The following is a 25,760-nucleotide window of genomic DNA, read 5'->3' on the forward strand; positions in this document are numbered from 1 at the left end:
TCTGAATCACGGGCATTACAGTAGCTTAGTGTAAATTTTCAATAAATTCTCTCAAAGAACACACAAGGAAAAATTCCCTGATGCTCAATATAAATTGAATCTGTCTTTTATGGAAACTGAAGTTACAACACAGTTTTTAACAGTGTCTTTCTGCTAAAAACTCAACTTATTTAGTCTCAACCAGGAAGTGGTATTCAAGGTTCTCTTACTATAGTGTTAATTTAGAACATATAAATAAACACATAAAGTTTTTTTTAAAAAATCTGATGCCCTTGTGGTGTTTCCCCTGTGGCCCCTGCTTGTTTCACCAAAGACAGAGCTCACAAAGGTATCTCAACACGCCCTAGTTATCAACCTATACAGTGGTGCCTTGACTTACTAACGTCCTTAGTTGTGAAAATTTCGAGATACGAAAAGGTCCGCCCACAAAATATTGCTTCGACTTGCAGCCGGAGCTTTGAGTAACAAAAAAAACCAACCCGGGGGAGACGGGGAAATTGCTAAATTTCAACTTTCTGTTAACCGTTGGCCAGCGAAGAGGCTGCTTGTCTGCTACCTCACTCGCCCCTGTGGTTAGAGAGTGGATAGGGAGAGAGTCTTCAGACTGCCTAGTACTGTACTGTACGGACTGCATTTTTGGGGCTTTTAAAATTTTATTTTTGGATTTTTTTTACTTTTTTTCTTTAAACAGAGAGACTGCCTGTTCTGGGTGAGTACATAGACTGTACAGTATTTATTGTACTGTACAGTGGACCCTCAACTTACGGAATTAATCCATATTGGAACGGTGGCCGCAGGTCGAAAATTCCGTAGGTCGGGGGTCCATTTCCCATAGGAATGCATTGAAAACCCTGTAATCCGTAACCGGCACGATTGGCGGTGGGGGGGGACCTCCGAGAGGCCTCCATGGTGGCGGGGAAGCCCAGAGGTCCCCAACCGGAGCTTCCCGGGGAGTAGACTTCAGCCCCACAGTCAAGGTGTTTTTTTTTCCCCACCCGAGGTGTAAAGAGAGAAAGGGGACACCTTCAGGGGCCCAAATAAGGAGGGAGGCTCCCAAATCGGGAGGCGGCCAGCAAAGGCGAGCTCTTGATCAGGCAGGGAGATCAACTCATCTCCTCATAGCACCGCAGACAAAGGCAAAGCGGGGAGTGGGGGGCCGTGCAGGATCCCCAGGCGCAACTAGATGAGGAGGAAGAGAAGCAGGGACTTCCTGTCCATCGGCTTCACTGCAGTGACAGCCGCCTTGCCTTGTTCTGGTGGCAGCCGCTGATGGCAGAGAAGCAACCCACTGCCACTGCCAGGTCCTGCGTTCGGATCACGGTGCTGCTTCCAGCTGCATCTCCCCACACAGCGCCCTGTCGCCCTTTCAATGGTGTCTCACCTCTCCTCCTCCACCACCACGGCAGTGGCGGCTGCAACCTTGAGGAGCTGGAGGAGGAGGTGAAGCTGCCACTGCGCCATGGAAAAGTTGGCAGCGGATGGCACAAGGCGAACACAAAGTTCCAAAGAGGCAGCCAGGCGAGCCAAGGCAAGGCTCCAGCAGGGAAGAAAGGAGGAAGAGGGACCTCCGGATGCCTTCCAGGGCTTCTCCGCTGCCATAAGAGGCATCTCGGAGGCCCCCCTGCTGCCGATAGTGCCTCTGAAGCATGATCGGTGGCGAGGGGAACCTCCGAGATGCTTCCCATGGCGGCGGAGAAGCCCCGAAAGGTATCCGGAAGCATGACTGGCAGCCTGCAGACTGGAAGGGGGAAGCGGGGAAAGCGCCAAATTTGAATTTGGCGCTTTCTCCACCTCCCCCTTCTGGTCCGTAGGTCAATTCCCCGGCTGCAAGTCGAAGGGAAATTTTGCAGCCGGAAAAGCCTGTAGCTCAAAAATTTCATAAGTGGAGCCCTGCGTAAGTCGAGGGTCCACTGTACAGAGTTTTTTGCAGCTTGGTGGGGGGGGGTAGGGGTAGGTGGGGGTTATGTTTTTGTGCTCTGATGGGTCTTGCAGTGTGGATTTAAAATGTGAAAAATAGACTGTAATATTAAATTATATTAAGTGTGAAAATTAGATTGTAATATTAAAATGTAAAATTTATTTATTTATTTTTGCATTCTATGGCTTCTAGGATTTGTGTACTGTGAGTTCTCTGTTGTTTTAAAATGTATGGGTTTAAAATGTGGCTTCAAAGTCTTTTTTTCTGTGTGGATCTGTTTGCTGTAATAATGGTTGTTGGTTGCTGATGCAGGCAGGCAGGCTTTAAAATTGCCTTTAAAATGGAGTTTTAAAATGGAGTCTACTGTAGACTCAAGGCTCCCCCCGCCCCCACCCCTTGCCTTATCTCTCTTTCCCTCGATGTTCTCTTTTTGTGATGAGGAGTTCTGTGCTGGAATAATGCTTGCTAGATTCTGTGGCTTTTTTAAAGGTGTTCTGTTTAAAAGGTCTCCTCCTGCCCTTTTTTTAAGCTAAAAGGTGCTTGGTTTTGTTTAAAAGATGCTTGTTTCTAAAGGTGTTCTATTTAAAAGGCATTCCCTCCCTCCTTTCCTGCCCTTTTTAAAGCTAAAAGGTGCTTGGTTTTGTCTAAAAGGTGCTTGTTTTTAAAGGTGTGCTTCCTCTCCCCCCTTTCCTGCCCTTTTTTTGACCTAAGTTCATCTTAGGTCAAAAGAAGAAAAATTCTCTCCCTAGTGGTAGAGGACGGTTTAACCACGTTTGCATTAGTTCCTATGGGAACTAATGCTTCGACTTAAGAATGGTGCCTCTACATAAGAACGAAAAAGAGCCAGAACAGATTAAATGGTTTTCAATGCATTCCTATGGGAAATGGTGATTCGACTTACGAAAATTTCAAGATGCAGCCACCATTCCAATACAGATTAATTTCGTAAGTCGAGGCACCACTGTATTTCTTATGAAAGACTGAGGTCCATTCAGTACTGAACTTTAAAACAGAAAAAGGTTTATTGATTACATGTTGTTTTAGGAATAGTTCTTAAGCACATTTTTAAAATTACACAAAGCTTCAGTATTTTACTTTAAACTTTTCTATCTTAATTAATGCAGGCCACACTCTGACTAATCACTCCTTAAACACTCTCCCTGCCTCAAATCCTATCTTCTCTCTTCTCTGTCTCTGATTGAACTAACTAGACTCCGACCCACCCCTCCCTTCTAGTCTTTCTGGCTCAGCCTCCCAACAGCTCTCACCGGTACATGCCAATAATCTTCTACCTGAGCCAAAGCAGGGTGATCGCTACAGCTCTATTCACTAAAATTTCCCCGTGAAAATATGAAGCATATGTGTAAAGAAAACAATGACTTAATCAAGAATGAGAGGTGGACTTTGGATTCAGAATACATTCAGAAAACAAAGTGAAGAAAAAGTATTTTATTTCTGAACTGGTTAGGAGTAAATTGATAAGATCTGAAGCAGTGCTTAAATTGGACTGCAAGATCTCCAAAGCTCTTGATTTTGCTTCAGAGTTTTAAAATGGTGAAAAATGGAGAAGTGGGGCATAGCTGGGGCCAGTGCATGTCACATGAGGGGGGAGGAGAACTGTAAAAGCACCAGGAAGTCTAAAGCAGGAGATTGACAGCTCAAGAAGCAATAAAAAGCCCAAGTAATCCTGAAAACTCCAATAATAAGTGAACTCAAATTGACCAGATAAATGTCCTTGTCTCTGATCAATGGCTGTTTCATGTCTTGGTAGATAGAGGGAAGGATGTTAGACTGCTATTTGCATGACTTTCAATTAATCTGAAGAAATAAATAAAAAGGCAAGTAGCACTCAGTATCTGCATCGGCTTCCTTTCTCTCTGTTCTAGGGCTAAATTCTCAGAGCCACACATATTAAAGAGGAATTGCAATCCACAGTTTTCAGGCCTCCGAGCAAGCCTGGTTCATCATTTTTTCTTTCTCCAGGGTTTTATGGACTTCTCTTCCATGGAACTGAAGAAATAGAATGAAATTCAATTAAACTACCACACAGCACCCTCTACACCACTGTGCCAGACCTGGACTGTACATGTCTCTCCTCCGTAGTCTGGAACATGGTAGGGAGGAGCTGGTAAGGATGTCCATTCAGATTTCTTGGACTCTAACTTCCACTATTCTTCATTCCGGAAGTTCCACCTGGCTGGACCACTCCTATGGAAACTTAAATTTCATTCACCCGGAGAAAGGCCTAGCTCAAAACTTTCATGGCTTACCTGGTAAAGAAGGAAGCTATCTTAGAGCTAGGCCATGACACTCTCTAGGTGACTGAAATCTGCCTGTCTGTAGTTCTAAGTCTGTCAGGTGGAACTCTCCGAATGGGGAGTACTGGGAGCTGGAGTCCAAAAAATCTGAATGGCACACCTGTAGGAGTAAATTGCATAGTTCTTGACAGGGATAGGGGGAAGAAGGGAGAGAATGAAATTGATGGGAGCTTCACTTGTGCACTAGAGGTTGAGGGATAGTTGATGGTGCTAAGTTTAATTCAAAACCTCTGGTTTCTTCCCATGTCCATGTTTTTCTCTCTCTGTTAGTACACATAAAATACATACAAATACTTGAAGGACAAATTAAAATTGGTGTAAGGCAGATCAGCCATAACAAATTAATAATAATAGTAACAACAACAACAAAAGCAACAAGAATAATCAAAAATAATGTGCAAACCGATCACACTGGATGGTATTCACATATCCCTATCTAAAACCATTACTATTTTTTCTGTAAGCGCTATTTTGTTGCTGATTTGCAACTAGAGGCTTGTCATAAATTAATTCAACATTTCAAAAAAAGTTGTGCATCTCTATTCCACATGACTTCTGTGCTACACTTTAAATACTATCTAAAATATAGATTACACTACGTTTGTAGGTTGCTGAAAAGTAGGACATGTTCTGATGATAATTGATGCTCGACTTGCAAGCTATCTTCATGCACAATGTTGTACTTTATCCATAGTTTTAAAAGGCAGCATTCTGCTGTAAATTTGAATTTGGCAATACTAAAAATAAAGCAATCGCTTTATCGATATTAAGAGAAAATAGAACATACATGTCCCAAAACATCTAACAACACTGGATAGATTTTCATCATTTTCTTTTGGATCAGGTTTATAGAACCCCCATTTGTAATTCAAATCAGCAACATATTCACAAACTGGAGACACAAGAATATTGTGACTGTTTTACATGAGTAAAACATGTTTTTGCATAGTTGGAGACAGGTAGAAACCAAAGGGATATGAAGCAAACATCAACGGTGGGTCTCCTTATTGTGTTGAACATATGACTGACAGTTTAGTACTACATAATGGTATCCCCAAATTTGCCTCCCAGGTTGACAACCCTTCCTTTTCTAATACGAGGGAGATAATGGCACAATGTCTTTCAGAATGTCTTCTATACACATTCCATATGGCATAAAAATACACATATGAATTGAAGCAGAATGAACCAACTGAAAATTTACTGAAGCAAATCAGTCTCTGCAAACCTATAGAAAGTTTGTCTGTAGGTATTTCTGACTTCACGTAGCAGGATAAGAACAATGTTCACTGCTTTTTAAATTGTTAAATCATTACACAGGCTTCAGCAAAAGGCTTACCACCTCAGTAATCAACCTCATCCTATTTCTGACCTTACATCATTAAAATTTCTATTGCTCTAACATACTTTAAAAAAATTAAACATATAATTGATTATAAATTTACATTCTTCCAGAACTTAGAAGTATTTAACTTTAAACAAAAAGGGAGAGAAAAAAGGAGAATGGTTACTTCAAGAAAAGGAGCTTTTCCAACACCTCATAGTTATTATGATTATGAAAAGTCATTTTAGCTCCAATTGATGGATTAGTACAAATGTGTCTTGGAAGAAAACAGAGTTATGGGCTAATGCTTAATGACTACTGCTCAAAAATTCTGTTTTTTTTCATCCCCTAACAGAAAAGTGATGCAGACAAGGCATTCTCTATCCTAAGAGTATAAATGCCTGATTCTATTTGGTTTGCATTCATTTCTCCACTTGTAATAATGATTAATGATTCTGAATGATTAAAGGTGGCCAGAAATAAAATTGCATATCTGAACTGCAGGTCCATAATGATGCAAACAGATAATTACGATCTCTGCAAATATCCGTAAGTGGAATCACTTGCTTCTAATACAGGTAAGTTTGGCCTAAAAAGTTACAAGGCTGGCTCAGGAGATATGATAAATGCAGTCATGACACAAAACAATTTTTAATTTAGTATACCCTATAAATCTAGATAACCCATGAATATTTAGAACCAATTCGGTAGGCATAAATGGGGGGTGGCTGGAGGAGAGAAAAGAGACAAAAGAAGGCTGTGACCTAAACAATGACTGTTTTGGAAAAGAAACCCTCAGCAATTTCAATAGAAATAGATCTCACCAACTGCCTCAGCTCATTACTGAACAGTGATGTGTATTTGCTCTACTTTTAAGAACCACCACCAACTTCACATTTTAAAAATGGAAAGACATGTAAAAGGTGTAACTATTTCAGTGCAGGATTTGTAACTATTTTAGCACAGGATGATGTAGCAGTTATTCTATTAACTTTGATGGGCTGGAATAAAAACAGTTCCTAAAAATCAAGTCTGTTCAGATCACTCTCTTAGCACAGATAACATTTGCAGGATCTAAGTGGGTGGGGATGCAGGAGCCCTAACAGGTTGTGTGTGCAATGAACCAAAATTAATGATTTGTATAAAAAAATGTTGTTCCCATTAATTTTCAGTGTAATATTTTTAAAGATGCCACCTGTCCAGAATGAAAGTACACAGATTTTAATTCTGTTTCCATATCTCACAGCAGTTGCACAGGACAGAGCAGGGAACCTTCCGTATTTATTAAATGATGCCAAAAAATATGTCCACTTTCAAAATCTTTACTGCTGCACCAGTTTCATACAGATGTACTGCAGCACTTGCTGTCAGTGTTTTGTCCTGCATTGCCACCAAGCTGTTATCTTTGAGTTCAATGTCTGTTAGATCATCGTCACCTCTCAGTTCCACTGAGGTTGCTTAAAGTCTATATATCATTTATACAAAAGTATAGTCTCCCTCAAATGTATTTCTGCATTTAAATAATAATAATAATAATGGCATTGTTTAATGTTTCCTATACAGAATTGAGGAACTTACAAGTCTATGTACATCCTATGAAAAGATGGCATAATAATCAATAGAAATATTAATATACTTTAATCTAACTCATACATTTTGAGTTAGATGGCTGATTAAATTTAAAATAAATTACATGATATCCGCTACTCCCATTTTACACTATTAAGAGTTCTAAGAGCTAAGTAATTTAGCCTCTCTTCCTTTCCTACACATGGCCATCAACAGTTCTCTCATAATGGTTGACTTTAAGTGACTGTTTCTTTGAATAACTGCAGACACACATTTTAAAAATCTAATAAAACATTTGTAAAGAACAGACATCTAATGTTTTTCTTCCTCTTCTAGCAACATTAAATAATTTCTACAATTCAATTTCCCCACAATTAAAGTAATTTTTGAACTACATGAGCATTTATAGCAACAAACGTAAGAATTTATAACACAGTCTTGTGACGCCTTAAAAGCTAACATTTTGACATGGTATAAGCTTTCATCAGATTAACATTTATGTCAAATAAAACATGTTACTCTTGAACATACTTCAAGATTCAGAGAAACGCTTTCTGGTGGTGTATATTTTACCTTTCCAAAGAGACAATACGGTAATGCTTTCATACCTCTCCCCTCCCCCCCCCCCCCAAAATCATGACTGCCTTTGTGCACCATCAATAAGAGAATTAATGCAAAGAACAGAATACTATTTACTAAAGTCTGGACTGCAATATTTCTTTTAGGCAATAAAGCAACAATTTAAGAAAAAATTCTACCTTTCTCCATGTGGATTCTTTTTGAATCATGCCCACTGTCATGGCCAGCAAGATCACCTTCTTTTGGACCAGGTAAGACGTTTGGTGATAAACCCATCAACATCTGGTTCATGGATAGGCCATTCTGATGGACAGCTGCTAGCACATATAGGCAAGGAAATAAAACAAAACAAAATCACTGCTAATTTATTTCATGGTAGTCACAACAAATAATATGGCTTCTAACTAACTGCGGGAAAGCATGAGCATTCCAACCCACCAGAAGAGCATCCATGTCCCACTACCATTGCTAGTCTTCTTGACTCATATTTACATATTGAATTTAGTGCAGAACTAGACCTAAAGATACCAAGTCTGTTCTGTTTGAACCTAAGAGTTAGGGTGATTAATGCCAAATTTTAACAATGTAATGAGTAGATCAAGACTATGCACACACACTGCATTTCAACACTGCGTCAGATCTGCAGAAGCATGATGAATGAGTGCAACCCCATTCTCTCCCTTTACTCAATTCTGGAGCCTTATGTAAAACTGCTCACTGTTTTTTCTCAGCAGTGTTACACAGAAATATAGGCACTGAAAAGCAAACAAGTATATGAACATAAAACATACAAACTAGTAGTCTGGAAACTAATGCAAAGAAATATTTTTCTTAAAATAAATTTTTACAAACTTTTTTTTCAAAAAATATAGTTTTGCCACAATTGCCTCACAGTCCTACATTTCTGTTTTGAGAACGGAATTTTTGTTTATTAATTCTTAGTATGTACTCTATTACATCCAGAGCAATTTCACAGACATGGAAACAAAACATCGCTCCATTGTATATTACATAAAAACAGAAGTACTACTTTTCTACATGCATACAACGTCAAAGAAGATTAACAGGCAATAGTCAGAAATTAAAGTGAATTAAAGCTATTGGCACACTTCTTTGGACTCTGTGCCTTGTGGCATAGTGGTGAAATTGCAGTACTGCAGCCAAATCTGTACTCATGATCCAGGTTAAATCCCAGATGTCCTGCTCAAGGTTGACTCAGCCTTCCATCCTTCCAAGGTTGGTAAATTGAGTACCCAGCTTTCCGGGGGGGGGGGGGGCTGCAATGTTTAGCTTGCATTATTAAATTGAAAACTGGCCAGAAAGTGCTTTAAGTATTATGGGATGATACATAAGCAGCATGCTTTCATCTAGGGTTTATGACAGGATATGTACAGTTATGTGAAAAAGAAAGTACACCATCTTTGAATTCTATGGTTTTACACATGAGGACATAATAAAAATCATATGGTCCTTAACATGTCTGAACATTAGGTAAATACAAGTTCAGATGAACAACAACACATGACATATTACACTGTGTCAGGATTTATTTAACAAAAATAAAGCAAAAATGAAGACACCATGTGTGGAAAAACTATGTGTACCCTTACTGCTTCCACAGGAATTAAGAGGCTAAGTAGCAGTCAGGTGCTGCTAACCAAAACCCCTTGAGTAATTGATCATCAGCAAATGTGACCACCTCTATAAAAATGAAAGTTTTAGCAGTTTGCTGGTCTGGAACATTCAGCTGTGTGTTAACACAATGCCAAAGATGAAACTCATCAGTCACGATCGTAGAGAAGCAATTGTTGCTGCTCATCAATCTGGAAAGAGTTATCAAGCCATTTCCAAACCATTTAAAATTCATTATTCTGCAGTGAGGAAGACTATTCACAAGTGGAAACATTCAAGACGGTTGCCAATCTTCCCAGGAGTGGACGTCCAAGCAAATTCAGCCCAAGGTTAGACCATGCAATGCTGAGAGAAACTGAAAAAAAAGTATCTCAGACTCTACAGACCTCAGTTAGTATGTGGAATGTTAAAGTTCATGACAGTACAATTAGAAAAAAATACTAAACAAGTATGCTTTGTTTGGAAAGGTTGCAAGGAGAAAGCCTCTTCTTTCTAAAAAGAACTTGACAGCATAGCTTAGATTTACAAAGTTGCATCTGGACAAACCACATGACTTCTGGAACAATGTCAAAAGTGGAGCTATGTTTGGCCATTATACACAGTGCCATGTTTGGTGAAAACCATATCAGCAGAAACACCTCATACCAACTGTCAAGCACGGTGGCGAAGAGGTGATTTTTGGGCTTGTTTTGCAGTCACAGGACCTGGGTACCTTGCAGTCATTGGGTCGGCCATGAACTCCTCTGTATACTAAAGTATTCTGGAGTGAGGCCATCTGCCCAACATGTGAGACCATCTGTCCAACAGCTAAAGCTTGGCTGAAATTGGGTCATGCAATAGGAGAATGATCCCAAGAACACCAGCAAATCTACAACAGTATGGCTGGAAAAGAACAGAATCAAGGTGTTGCAAAGGCTCACTCAAAGTCCAGACCTCAACCCAATTGAAATTTTGTGGCAGGACTTCAGACAGCTGTGCATAAACAAATGCCCGCAAACCTCAATGAACTGAAGTCAAGCTGTAAAGAAGTGTGGACCAAAATTCCTCCACAACGATGTGAGAGACTGATAAAGTCATACAGAAAACAAGCTATTGCTGCTAAAGGTGGTTCTACAAGCTATTGAATTATAAGATGTACTTAGTTTTTCCACACATGGCATCTCTATTTTGGATGTATTTTTGTAAAATAAACCATAATACAGTGTAATATGTGTTGCTGTTCACCTGAGGTTGTATTTATCTAATTTTCAGATCTGCTAAGAACCCGAGCACTTTTATTATGTTCTGATGTGTAAAACCATAGAATTCAAAGAGTGTGTTTTCTGTTTTCACGACTGTACATCTGTTACAGTGTTGGACCTGGATTTGGGAAACCTAGCCTGAAATGCCCATTTGGCCATGAAATTCACTGGATCCCTGTGGGGGCTAGTCACACTTAGCCAAACCTACTTCTCAGGGTTCATGTGAGGATGACATGGGGCGGAAGGGAGGAGAGAGATGTGTAGCACCTTTAGCTCATAGCAGAAAAGGCAGGATGTTAGTGTAACAGATGAATAAATAAATAACAAGATGATCTCTGATTATTTTTATGTAAAGCCCCTCCTCCTCTCCCCAGTATCTGGCCATGCATATGTGATGTGCTAAAACTCGAGGTGTGTTAAAGAATATCAAAGGCTCACTGGAACTTTTTGGATAGCAACCTACAATTATTATAAAAGCAGCCTTAGAAGATCCATGGAGTAACAACTGAAATAAAAGATGCAGTTGTTTTCTAAAATGTAAAGAAGGATTCCGATTTTGCATTGGAACACAGCTGAAACAAAATTAAACTGAGATTAGCAAACAAACTGTTAGTGGCACATGTTTACCTCAAAATACCCCCACATTTATATAAGTCCTATCCTCCTTTGCCTGGTGAACTAGCCATACCATATGGCTGCTGAGAAAACATTTGTATCGGCTTTCAACACTATCTGTTCAGAAGTGGTAACAAAACAGGGGGGCCTAGCTAGAAAGCTCAGTGAGTTGGGTACATGGCTGGGGAGCCATAATTTGGGAGTTATATTCTCTCTTACACTTCCCAGGAGAAGAGACAGCCTCTGTTGCCATGGGCAAGCTGCACAGTGCCAGAGTGTTCCTAGAAGAAGGGGCTGGTGAATTCCTTCTGAGTAATTTATGCAGAGGAAACCCCGGCAAGGGCCATCATAAGTCAGAATTGACTTGATGGCACACATATTATTAACAAAGCAAGTGGTACATCATCTATGCATGACTTGTGCCTTAGTTCCAAGCACTACCTTTTAAGTCTGTAATGTACATTATGCTGTGTCAAATGACAGTAAAGTAAAAACACACAGCAGGCATGGAATGCCTTTACATACCTATGATAAAATACTAGAATACTACAGACCATACATTTCATTTTCATGCAGGTGGAATTTTATTTATTTTATTTAAAGTATTTTTTATTTATTTAAAATATTTTTATTCTGTCTTTCTCCTAAGAAAGGACCCAAGACAGAAAATAAAATCAAAGATTTTTTCTCCAGATTTTGGAACAAATACAACTGAAATTGTTACTTAATTTCATATAACAAGGCATTATACTTTCAATTTGTCTTATCTGAAATTGCTAAGGATGGGGGGGGGAATCCTCATATTGATCAACCAAAAATAAATAAGTGAAATATATGAACAGAAATAATATTATTTTCCTTAATAAGAAACCAAGACTTCTACCAGATAACCATTTTAAACCTAATTCCCCCCCAAGTCACACTGAATTTAGATGCACAACTAGATATTAACAGAGCTAAATAAAATTTGACTTTTTAATTAAGATTATTTCTTTATTTCAGAGTTTACTTCCCGCTACCCAAAGGTCATGACAAAATACAACCGGATCAAATTTAGAAAATTTTGTTGAAGTCTGGCTTTCTTGGAAAATGTTCTAGCCCAGGCTTACAGAATGTATTCCTCAAACAAACTAATGAAGTTTTGACAAAATACACTCCTGTTTTCTTTGCTGTTGTTTTTATCACTAGGAGGCATATAAGGAGGGTATTTTCAAACACATGGTAGCATACGCCGTCTGTGGCTGATTGGTTTTCTTTGGTTTATATTGCCACAATCTGAATAGCCTGAGCCTGTTAATGCTTATTATTTTTAAAACAAATCTCATAGACCTAAAAGCCAACAATGACTGTGGAGTGAAAACCTCAACTAGCACATTCGCCTTTTATTTCACTATTGGGTAAGGGGTTATGCAAGCAGTTGTACTTGCAACCTCTAACTCTGAAAATCTGTAACTACAAGGGCAACAGACATTGTGCTAGGGCAACGCCATTGCTGCTTATAGGGCATGAACTGCTTTCTGGCAATAAGCAGTGCTATTTCTGTAATTCACATCCCTGACATCAGTTTAGTTCAGCTCCGTAAACAGCAGTTTCATACTATCTGATATTGAGGATGGGTGATGTAATGTTAGTAAAAATAATGCATCTGCGCTTTTAAGACAATAGCACACTGGTTTCCAACACTGTAGTTCATGCATTTAAAGTGTGAAAAGAAAAGTGTGACCTACGGATTCTGTCTGAAGAACTTTCAGTTCGGGCAGGTGAGCTGGATACGCTACTGCTACGATGAGATGATGGATGACTACCAGGCCTTCGGCCTTCTTCAAGGGATGGAGCAGGGGAAGGGCTGTCTGGTACTCGTTCCTGTACATCACCAGGGGAAAAAAATATCAACAATAACTACAATAGCAACTCAATGTAGAACAATGTGAATACTCTTCAGAATGTTGACATTCTTACACATTTGAACTACTAACATTTTTGTTTTACATGTTCTGTGTTCATATACACATCTAGAACCAATTCATTAATAAATCTTCTGTCCTTAAAAGCTAGACAAGTGTTAGAGATGTTATATGTCAAAGTTTGGACCATTCTAAACTATCTGGTTTGAGGGATGTAATGATGGATAAAATTTAGAAGTAATTCCAGGAGATAGCACGGCAATTCCACCCATTTGAGCCTCTGAGTATATTTATAGTTATCTTTAACAGGTTTCTATAAGAATAGTGCCATATGCCTACACAGTTGGGGTTGCCAGACATCCAGCAAAAGGAGGACATGCTCTCCTTTTTAGCCTAATGTCCACCATCCGGCAGGCAAAGATAAAAACCTTTAAAATGTCTGGCTTTTTCATATTTTATATTATAGTTTTGGATGAGAGGGGGAGAGGTGTAAGTCCCCCCTCCCCTTTCTTTCCCCACTCCCATCTGCCCACCCTCTGTTACTTGCCACCAGCGCCAGAGCACAATCCTGACCCCCTCCCGCTGCCACGGCAGCTGCTAGGCAATCTGCCATGCACACTCAGCCCACATGGAACACAGAAAGGCAGCACAAGTGGAGCCCCACCCGCTGAGCCAGGCAGGACTTTTTAAGTTTGGTTGTTGTGGTTTTTTTGGGTTCTTTGGCCATGTTCTGAAGGTTGTTCTTCCTAAAGTTTCGCCAGTCTCTGTGGCCGGCATCTTCAGAGGACAGGAGTAGCATGCTCTGAAGATGCCGGCCACAGAGACTGGCGAAACGTTAGGAAGAACAACCTTCAGAACACGGCCAAAGAACCCAAAAAACCCACAACAACCATTAGATCCCGGCCGTGAAAGCCTTCATGAATACTTTTTAAGTTTGCTTGTTTGTTTGTTTAACTTCTACCCCCCCATCTAATAGCAAGATACAACTCTGTACAGCTAACATCAGAAAAAAATGCATAAAATAAAATATCAAAGACAAGAAATATCTCACCCCTATACTCCCTTGTGTCACAAACAAATAATCCTTATATATCTTCTGAGAAATCTATATGAGGGACAGGAAGCAACAGGAAGCAAATTGGATATGGAACAACTGATTGGTTCAAAATTGGGAAAGGCATACGACAAGGCTGTATATTGTCTCCCTGCTTATTTAACTTATATGTAGAATACATCAGCAGGACTGGATGAATCCAAACCAAAATTAAGATTGCCGGAAGAAATATCAACAACCTTCGATATGCGGATGATACCACTCTGATGGCAGAAAGTGAGGAGGAATTAAACAACCTCTTAATGAGAGTGAAAGAGGAGAGTGCCAAAAATGGTCTGAAGTTCAACGTCAAAAAAACTAAGATCATGGCCACTGGTCCCATCACCTCCAGGCAAATAGAAGGGGAAGATATGGAGGCAGTGACAGATATTACCTTCTTGGGCTCCATGATCCTTACAGATGGTGACAGCAGCCACAAATTAAAAGACAACTGCTTCTTGGGAGGAAAGCAATGACAATCCTCGACAGCATCTTAAAAAGCAGAGACATCACCCTACCGAAAAAGGTTTGCATAGTCAAAGCTGTGGTTTTTCCAACAGCAATGTATGGAAGTGAGAGCTGCACCATAAAGAAAGCTGACTCCCGAAGAATTGATGCTTCTGAATTGTGGTGATGGAGGAGACTCTTGAGAGTCCCCTGGACTGCTAGGAGATCAAACCTATCCATTCTGAAGGAAATCAACCCTGAGTGCTCACTGGAAGGACAGATCCTGAAGCTGAGGCTCCAGTACTTTGGCCATCTCATGAGAAAAGACTTCCTGGAAAAGACTGTGATGTTTGGAAAGTGTGAAGGCAAGAGGAGAAGGGGACAACAGAGGACGAGATGGTTGGACAGTGTCACCAACATGAATTTGACCTAACTCTGGGAGGCAGTGGAAGACAGGAGGGCCCGGAGTGCTCTGGTCCACAGGGTCACGAAAAGTCAGACGCGACTTAACGACTAAAAGGAGCGAGGTCTATGTGTCAGTTTCATTCTGTTAAAGAGTTAGAGCTGAGAACTGTTTTAGAGTTAGAGACCAGCTGCATGGGAGTTTATCCTGCTCTGTGGCCTCCTTCTCCAATGGATGGGACTATATGACATTCTTGTTACAGCGTTCCAACCCACCCGTCAAGGGGACTAATCCATTCCAGACTGGCCTAGGTTTAGAGCCTACTGTTTACATGGAGTGATTAGGATTGGTCCAAATAAACATGGTTTTCTTGCTATCTGATGGACTAGATAACTCCAATGCAGGGTTGGTTGCGTGGTCTTCCTACATGTCAGTGGTGATGTGTAGAGCTGGATCCAGATGACAACCTCCATCCTATTTTGATGTGAAAGAAGGAATTTTTAAATTATTATTATTTTTTAAAGGGTTTTCCACTATTATGCTGCATCACTTAAATACTATGCTGCTTACCAAAAATTAATTTAAGGAAAAGAATGGGAGAAACACAGAGCTAAACAAGGCACTCCATACCCCTACTCCTTATGTGCATAGAAAGCCAGCTTTAATGCCTACTCACAAACAAATGGAAACTGGCTGTTATCCAACTGGCTAAAGAGAAGGAAGAAATATATTTGGAAATAAAGAAATATGTTTTTCTTTTACTGTTGTTTTCATCTTTATCATTCACATCCTTGATCCCACTTTTCCCTTTGTCCCCATTACCTGTGATCCCTTAATAATAATAATTTAATAATTTCTGTTTATAGTATATGTTTATATGTCTAACTGTTTTTTAAATTTGTAATGCCGCCCAGAGAAGTCCTTTGGTTTAGATGGGCGGGGTAGAAGTCTAATAAAATAAAATAAAATAAAATAAACCAAACTCTCCTTGCTGCCTATTTTATATGTGGCGCTGTGGGCTAAACCGCAGAAGCCTGTGCTGCAGGGTCAGAAGACCAAGCAGTTGTAAGATCGAATCCACGCGACGGAGTGAGCGCCCGTCGCTTGTCCCAGCTCCCGTCAACCTAGCGGTTCGAAAGCATGCAAATGCGAGTAGATAAATAGGTACCATCTCGGTGGGAAGGTAAACAGCGTTCCGTGTCTGAATCACACTGGCCATGTGACCACGGAAAGATTGTCTTCGGACAAACGCTGGCTCTATGGCTTGAAGAGCGGGATGAGCGCCGCCCCCTAGAGTCGGACACAACTGGACAAAAATTGTCAAGGGGAACCTTTACCTTTTACCTTTTAAGAATAAGAAACCCAGACTAATAATAGATAAAAACACATTCACGTCACATGAAGCTAAGAACACAGAACTTGAATTGGGATTATAGAACTTAATACATGAATTATCTAAAATATAAGATCTTAAGGGGGCTCCGGCTGGGACAGAAAGAACTCAAAAATACTCGGATATGGGTTTTGCGGGGCGACTGTTCTTTCAGGTCTTTCCTAGTGGCACTAAGGAGTAGTGGCTAGGACTTTATGCATTTAAAGGTGTTGATGGTTTCAGAGTGCTACCTGCAGCTGCTTAAGGAGTACAGTATGTAACCCAGTTAGTGTCAAAATTAGCAGAAAGGTCAGCACCTCCTTAGGTGGGTACTTCACAAGAACGACAAAGTTAACTGCACAGGTTTCTGTAGATTGTGACAATACATGCTCATGATTACTGGACAGATCTTAATTTTACTTTTAAACTAACAGTCACACAGTATGGTAGGAGGTACCAGTGATCGTATGCATAATAGGACAAGGTAGATGGGGACACTTCTGCAGAGACATTACAACCATACTAAGAGGAAGATATAAGGTAAAGTCTTTTTAAAAATCCTTTTATCTTATATGGAGTGAGAAATACGTGATGTCTAAGTTGGATTCTAAAAGGGAAGATGCACTCAAGATTACAGTATATAGCAAATATCCACTGGCTACTGTAGCACACCAAAGAATTTCAGAAGAAGATCAGACTTTACAGCAAAACCTTTGGCTGTGTGGATCATGAAACATGTAGTGTTCTGACAGAAATGTGTGTGCCTCAGCACTTGATTATCCTAATGTATAATCTGTATTGTGGAGAAGACCCTATTGTTAGACCAAAACACAGAGAGACAGCATGGTTTCCTATAGGCAAAGGTGCCTTTTTTCCTCCTTATCTACTCAATCTGTGCACAGAACGTATCATACGGAAAGCCGATTAGATTCAGATGAGACCATCTTATTAGTGGAAAGCATCAATGTCTTGAAATGACTTTTATTGAAAGTGAAAGAAGAAAGTTCCAAAGCAAGACCACAGTTGAACATTTAAGACAAAAATTATGACCACAGAAGAACTAAACAACTTTAATGTTGAGAATAAAGAAATTTAAATTGTTAAAGATTTTGTATACTCTGGTTCAACCATCAATCCAAATAGAGACTTCAGCCAAGAAACCAGGAAGAGATTGAGACCTGGAAGGCCAGCAATGAAGGAGTTAGGGAAGATCATTAAATCTTTGGATGTGTCACTGGACACCAAGACCAAGGTCATCCACACTGTTGTTTTCCCATTCACTCTGTATGGGTGTGAAACTGGACAGGATGAACAAGTGGGTCCTAAAGCAAATCAAGTCTGAACTATCTCTAGAGACAAAATTGAAGATGTCATACTTTTTGCGCACGTCATGAGAAGACAGGATTCTATGGAAAAAACAATAATGCTAGGAAAGATTGAAGACAGCAGGAAAAGAGGAAGACGAAACATGAGATGGATTGACTACCTAAAGGAAGCCACAGGCTTAAGTTTGCAAAAACTGGGCAGGGCTGTTGACAACAAGGCATTTTGAATATCATTTATTCATAAAGTTGCCATGAGTTGGAGGCGACTTAAAGCCATGTAACAACAATAGAAGGAAACTATGTATGAAAAAGACCAATAAGGAAAGACATTCAAGAACTTTGGAAGTACTGTATTTTAGAGTTATTAGTTAGAACTTACAACATAGTGAAGAGGAACTGGCAATATTAGCATGGTTTCTAATTCATTTAGCTTTCACACAACATTTCCTTTTAAAAAATCTTCATACATAGTTTCCATATAAATTTACACTGAATGTATGAATTTATTTCATTTAATACATAATATATAAGTACACAGAACGTATAAAAACATTTCACTTAATACATAATTTTCCTCCTTGGCCTGGTAACTTCTGAAGGGCTTCATTAAAATTAAATCCAGTGAGCATATATGATTTGAATCAAGTTGAATAGTAAATTAATTTATTTTAAGAGTTTAATTTGTTTATCATATTTATGTATGCCTTTACAGAACAAATTAAAATATGGAGACAGCAGAAGATATGCATAGGGCAACACAACACAATTATGACTGAAACAAAGGAGATAATGAGTTTTATTATTGTCATACAACAAGATGAACCAGGAGGAAGAGTGCTTTATAAACTCAGTTTATCAGTTCATTTGTGAAATACCCTTTAACCTTAATAGAAATGCAACTGAACTAAGCAGAGGTGAGAGTGTAATTAATTTAATTCTTCAAGTCTCTGCTTCATAGTCTTGCCTCATAGTTTCTCAAATCAATAATATACAATCTCTTGCAATTTTCTTTCTTTATCAAAACTAGCTGCAATAATAAATGAAAATGCTAGTAATAATAAATTGAAATACTCTCTTTCTTTTAAAAGGGCATGATAATAAACTAATGGTGGTAGAATATCGATATAAGAAAGTCATTCTTTCCTCCTTGTCTTTGAGGGAGAAAGGATGGATTAAGTAAAATATTGACTTTTCCTTTAAAAGGACTTAATTGAAAGAAAAAAATTAAACAGAAAAGTGAATTAAAATGTATTTGGTCAGTTTTTCACGTATAATTTCTTGACAGCATATAAAGTAACAGATGAACCTAGACACCTGTATTACATAATAATGTATGGAACCCACTGAGCTCTACCCCTGGTGATTTTTCTTCCTACATCTTTTGTTACTTTTATTCTTTTAAAACTTCCACATAGACCATCTGTAACTGATGGCAAACAAAAGGCAATGTGGGTAAAATCTGATGTTTAATAGTCTCTCACTACAAAGAAAACTCCCAGATATTCCACTGGTCCGTGCAAATACTCTTTAGAGTCATCCAAGAATTTTAGCTATCTTGATTAATCTGTCATGTGTACTGTTGCTAGGTTGCAACCCCACCATACTCAATAAAATATACACTGACAAATACAGCTGTCACTACTTTAATGATTGAGAGAGAGAGAGAGAGAGAGAGAGAGAGAGAGAGGAAAAAACCTTGTGCACTAGGTAAGGAGTCTGGAAGTCTAAGTGGAGCCAATTATCCTCCTGGATAAACAGGTGAAAACTGGAATTAGATCATCATTTTATCATCTGTCTCTGGTCTAGAAACTTTCTCCTTATTTAGAGAAGGCTGATGTGGTCTTGATCCATGCAACTGCAACCCTGAGATTAGACTACTGTAATTTGCTCTATGTGGGGCTGTCCTTGAAGACAATTTGGAGGCTACAACTGGTACAATACACAGCTCCAAGGATATTAACAGGTGCACTCATGGTCATATGATACCTATTTTTGCCAGCTGCATTGGCTGCCAGTAGCTTTTTGGGTTCAGGACAAATTATAGATTACTACTTTTACTTATTTGTTTATTTATTTACTTAACTTATATGCCGCCCACTCTGCCCAAAGGTCTCTGGGCGGCTTACAACCCACAAACCTGTTGGAGGTTTTTCAACACTGCATGCTGCCTTTAGTATATTTGGAGGGAATGACCTTTCTGAGCTAAGGTGACTGTCAATCAGTAACAGCACTAACCAATAGTTCAGTCCCTGTCTCTGACTGAAGAGAGAGCCCCATCTCTCTGCTCTAGCTCTTTCCCTCTCTAGTTTGTTGGAACTCAGTGAATCTGTTGAGGTCATTTGCTGAAAAGCAGCTATGTTTTCTTAGGTTGGTGTTTGATCTGTTCAATTTTAAGTAATGAAACCTTTTATTCTTTCTTCTTACAAATGTCTCTGAGTGAGTTATTGAGACTATAAATGCCTGTGGATGAGAAAAGGGTAGATTAAATTGGGAGACTTGAAGCTATTCTGCTCTGTGAATCCCTGCGCTTCTGCTGCACAGCTAGAAGAATTTAACAATAATTCAAAATTTTGAAATAATACCTACTGGAGCATCTCTACCAACATGAGTCCTCATGCCAACTGAGGTCATCTGGAGCTGCCCTTCTAAAGCTGCCAACTATCAAAGCTGTCCAACTTGAATGTATTCACCAAAAATTAAAATAAAATAAAATTTGGTGTGGGTTTTTCGGGCTCTTTGGCCATGTTCTGAAGGTTGTTCTTCCTGACGTTTCTCCAGTCTCTGTGGCCGGCATCTTCAGAGGACTGGAGTAGGAACTCTGTCCATGCTCTGTTGCTGTTTGTTGGATAGTTGGGTATTTATAGCTGTGGGAACAGCTTTTGTCCTATTCAGGATATAGGGTGATCAGTGTGTTTTTGTTGTGGATGTATTGTTGTGATAAGTGGGAGAGATTATCTGTCATTGTGGTTGATGGGTTTCTTTAGCTGGTCTTTTTTGTGCAATGATTCCTGGTCCTTGTGGCTGGGTAGAGTTCATTGACCCTTTGCAGGCTGTATTTTTCAGTGCTGGGAGCCAGGTCTTGTTCAGTTTTAGACTTTCTTCTTTTTTGTTGAAGCTCTGCTGATGTTTATGGATTTCAATGGCTTCCCTGTATAGTCTAACATAATGATTGCTGGTGTTGCCCAGTACTTCAGTATTTTGAAATAGAATTTCATGTCCAGCTTGTTTTGTGGCATGTTCAGCTACTGCTGATTTTTCTGGTTGTTTTAGTCTGCAGTATTTCTCATGTTCTTTGATTCTGGTGTGAAAAACAGCCACCCACAAATAAAGTATTTCTGCCATACATCAAAAGGCTCACGGACCGCATGGGAAAGCTTTTACAAAAACACAACCTACAAACAGTATTCAGACCCACCACAAAAATACAACAAATGTTACGGTCAGCAAGGACAAAAGGGACCCCCTCACCACTGCAGGAGTATACCAGATAACTTGCAGTTGTGGACAGGTATATATTGGAACCACAAAATGCAGCATTCACACCAGAATACTAATGAATTTTTGAATACTAATGTACATAAGATAAAATTGTCTAGGTTGTTGATAGATTTTATTGTGTTTTATCATTTATGTGAAATATTTTATTGTTGTGTCCTATATATGCATTTTTATTTTGTGCAGCATTCTGAGTCTTTTTGGAAAGAGTGAAAAAGGCATATACATTAACTAAATAGACAGACAGACAGACAGACAGACAGACAGACAGACAGACAGACAGACAGACAGACAGACAGACAGACAGACAGAAACTGATGTAGGGTACCACTGAAAATCTCCATGCTACAAGTGGTGAAGAAGAAATTGTAAGATTAAGGAGAAATAGCTGAGAAAGCTAAAGTTGCCTGATTTTTCACTTCAACAAGGATCTTCTATTTTCCCAAACCTGGGTTGCCAGAATGCACCCTTATTTAGAAAAATAGAAGCAAATTTGTTTGATGCATCAAAAGATGTAAGATTTAACTTCTTGAACATATCACTCATACTTTCAACTCACTGAAAAATCTCAAAACCTGATATGAATACAGTAGGACTCCTGTATGTGTGGGGAATTGGTTCCAAGTCCTCCGTGAATGTTGAAAAACATGGATTATAGTGAATATTATTTTTAATAGGGAACACTGTACATAGCAAGGGCTCTGGCTTCCTCTAATGCCCAGTTCTGGTAGTGACATTGTGGAAATATATTTATCTAGAAAATGCAAAGATATCATGGTCTCTGGCTCCCTCTCATGGTCCGTTCTAATAACTTCATATATTTCTAGGATTTTTCTTTTAATATTTTAATATTTTCAGACCGTGGATAAGTGAATCCATACATACTGATCCTGCAGATAAGGGGATCCTGCTGTACTATGTTTTGCCATGCGCTCCCTTTGCAGCTTCACAGAGAAAATTCATATATTATGGCCAGAATCTTCTTCATCTTTATATAATATAAGTTATACCATCATAAATATCTTGGGTATACAGAAGTATGGAATATAGCTATCAGTGACAAATTAACATGTAATATTAAAGTAAGAAAATACATATTTTTGCAGAAATTTGGGGACTTTTCATTGATTATGTATTAATAAAGGGGAAGGGAAGAGCACCATAGCAAAAAATGTTACAATTTTGGAAGTGGAATGGGAAACCTTGAAATCAAGGAAAAGGTCCAATTCTCCATTGGTCCCAGTGGGGGGGGGGAAGCACTTTGTCTCAATTTGTTTTGTGTATAATTATTGTGTTTTATCCACTTGTTGTTCTTTTGTTTCTTTACTGTACGCTTTTGTTTAATAAAAAATAAAAATTGTTTGAAAAATAAATAAATAAATAAATAAATAAATAAATAAATAAATAAATAAATAAATAAATAAATAAATAAATAAATAAATAAATAAATAAATAAATAAATAAATATCTTGGGCCTTACATTCAATTGTACAGTTGGTTGTGTGGGTCCCATCACTCCTGATTCCACAGTGAACTTGCAGAAATGTTTAGTGAATACCACTTTCACCCTTGGAGTCATAAGAACTATACTCCCATAACATCAGATTGAAAATGATATGAGAAAATGTAGAAATAACTATGTTGAAAGATCCCACCATCTTACTAGCATATACAGCATGTAGAAGCAAATACACAAATGAACACAACACTCAAACATATTTATTTCTCCCATCTATCAAATGGATTGGCATACTACAAAATCATAAGGTAGGTCACTTTGTAAAATGTTAAACAAGCAGACAGCACGAAGAAAAGTAACTGTCTAGCATCTGGAGTGATATATCTCTTCCTAGTCCACATCTCCATTAGACCCTAGCTCAGTGGTCTCCAACCTCGGGCCTCCAGATGTTCTTGGACTCCAACTCCCAGAAGCCTTCACCACCACCTCTGCTGGCCAGGATTTCTGGGAGTTGTAGTCCAAGAACATCTGGAGGCCCAAGGTTGGGGACCATTGCGATGGTGGAATGATGTGGCAGCACCGTGTCAGACTACAGATGGGAATGCACCACTGGATTATCCCTCATACCAAACAAAGAATAAAATACAAAATTTTCCACATAGCAAATTAGCATGCCTGATACTCATACAATGTAGAACTCTTCTTGATATTTCATTTTTTCCCCAGTGCAACATCCTTCCATGACTTGGGCCCTTAAGTTATGTGAGCCTGACAGAAAGGATATATTTCCCACCTTAGGGACACTATGCCAAGGTAACAGGTTCTGTTTTACAGCATCAAACCACCGAGATTTCAACAAATGAAAAATACCCTTTCCTCCTAAAGTGAAGAGAAGGAAACAGAAGCAGGGACACAAGTGCATGGATACATCACTAAATCTGAGGCCTGCTCCCAATTTTTCCAGCACAACTGAGGTTCAGGCCAGCTCTTTTCCTAAATCTGATTTCAAGGAGAATGCTATAGTTTATTTTATGGAAAATCTATATTCTTGTTTCACTATGATCAAAATGCTCTGGCTTAGTTACTTCACCTGAAGTGCACTGGTGTAAACTGTAGTGCTGCTGGAACCCCTCATTGCATAACCTCGCATGAATGGCACATGACAAAGAATACAAACAACGACTCTTTAACTAGTGGCAACTTGCTGCTGCATGTTACACCGCAGCACATAAATCGGTGTAACTAAGCAATAGGATCTTAGATTATGGCTTTAATGCCATAGTCTGCCTTATAAAACACTCTATACAGTATATGTTGTTTTCATAACTGCATTTAAATTATTCATTTATTGCTTTTCACATTTGTACTTTATTGGCCTTAGTATTTAAAACCTGGGAGGAAGCAGGATATAAATATTTTTAAAAAATAAACAAAGCAAGCAAACATGGGAAACAGAAGAGGCAGTTTATATTTTTCAACAAGCACATTGACCGTCTCTTCCAGGATTTACATGTCATGTGAGATCAGCTCTGGATCAGAGCTGATAAGAAACAACTGAATTTCATTCTAATGTCTTCTGAGTCAAACCTTAGTGAAGACTAGGAAGGTTACAGCACAGCTGTACAAATTGAGTTCGGCCCAAGAGTAAATATGTGAAGTTGATATACACCTGGGCATGCTTACTCAAAACAACAATAACAAGATACCTATTTCATTGACCTTACTCATATGTAATTACACACATTTAGTATAGATCTCAGACGACACTTTTCATCTTTTAGAGGTTGGCAGTGCATCATTAAGACTTCTTCACCTGTCTACAGTACTGTTGAGATTCAGGTACATCTAAACACCATTTGAGGGAATCTCAGGTCTGCTCACACATTAATGCACACTAATGGAACATGATCTCTCACTGCTGCGAATACATAGAAAGGCGAAGGAGAAAGCTATTAGCAAAATATTATTTGCTGGAGTAGCCCTTTTCAGATGCCATTCCTGTTCCTGTTCTGCTTTTTCCTTCCTAAAAATGGAGGGGGGGGGGAGTCACCCATATTGAACAAGGAAGGAACAACTTTACCCAGGATTTTCTTTCAAATTGGAAAGAGTTGCTTTGATAATCGTGATTGTAAGACCGCTGAAGATCTTTGCTGTTTTGTAAAAGCAGCTGGTAGAATGTTTAACCCTTCAGGATTTTCTGACCTTTCTGCTGGATTTGTGCAGAGGGATATGTTAGACATGGGCCTGGAGCCCATGCTCTTGCACACCTTCATTATTTTATTCTTAGACACTATATTTGGGGCCTCCAAAAGAGAATGAGAAAGTGTATAGATGGGCATTTGTTAAGACTGTGAACTGGCCCTTAGATGGGGAAGTTGGCAGCTGTAGCAGCACACAAAAACAACAATAAAAAAGCTGAACTCGCATCACAGGGAGCTTTAAAAATTCTGCTACATCCCAGTCAGGAAAAAAAGTGGACATTTGTTCATTTGAGTTGTTTTGGAAACTTCATGGAAAATAACAATACACAAGCGAAATAGTTATTGAACACATGAGGATACTGTAAAATGAAATACAGTGGTGCCTCGCATAGCGACGATAATCGGTGCAGCAAAAATAGCTGCAAAGCGATTTCGTCGCTATGCGATATTAAAAAGCCCATAGGAATGCATTGAAACCCCTTCAACGCGTTCCTATGGGCTTCAGACTCACCTTTAAGCGAAAATCCTCCATACGGTGGCCATTTTCGCTGCCTGGTAAGCGAGGAATCTGTCCCAGAAAACAGCGGGCGGCCATTTTTTTACCCAGTGGCCATTTTGGAACTGACGATCAGCTGTTAAAAAATCATCGCTTTGCGATGATCGGTAAGCAAAACAGGGTACCGATCATCGCAAAGCGATTTCTCCCCATTTAAAAGACCACAATGCGATCGCAAAGGTGATCACAAAAAGTTAATCGCTATGCAATTTCAACGTTAAACGGGGCGCCCGTTAAGCGAGGCACCACTGTAGTTACCTTCAGAAATCACCTCAACAGAAGATAACTTATATTAAAAGATTAGTGTCT

General features: G+C 39.2%; 1 protein-coding gene across 6 annotated transcripts in view; it reads right to left on the bottom strand.

Annotated features, from left to right (window-relative positions):
- Positions 1-25,760, bottom strand: part of DACH1 (dachshund family transcription factor 1) — a 514,217-nt gene that overhangs the window by 134,630 nt on the left and 353,827 nt on the right. For all 6 annotated transcript variants that reach the window (XR_013543786.1, XR_013543788.1, XM_078390759.1 and 3 more), the window contains 2 exons: positions 12,924-13,059; positions 7,888-8,022 (listed from right to left, as the gene is read on the bottom strand). Coding sequence is in view for 4 of the 6 variants with exons in the window: in XM_078390759.1 (XP_078246885.1) it covers positions 7,888-8,022; positions 12,924-13,059 (271 nt within the window). In the remaining 2 variants the exon portion in view is untranslated. The remainder of the gene's footprint in view (positions 1-7,887; positions 8,023-12,923; positions 13,060-25,760) is intronic.

This window comes from Pogona vitticeps, chromosome 3 (genome assembly GCF_051106095.1).
Source record: "Pogona vitticeps strain Pit_001003342236 chromosome 3, PviZW2.1, whole genome shotgun sequence".
NCBI classification, from domain to species: domain Eukaryota; kingdom Metazoa; phylum Chordata; class Lepidosauria; order Squamata; family Agamidae; genus Pogona; species Pogona vitticeps.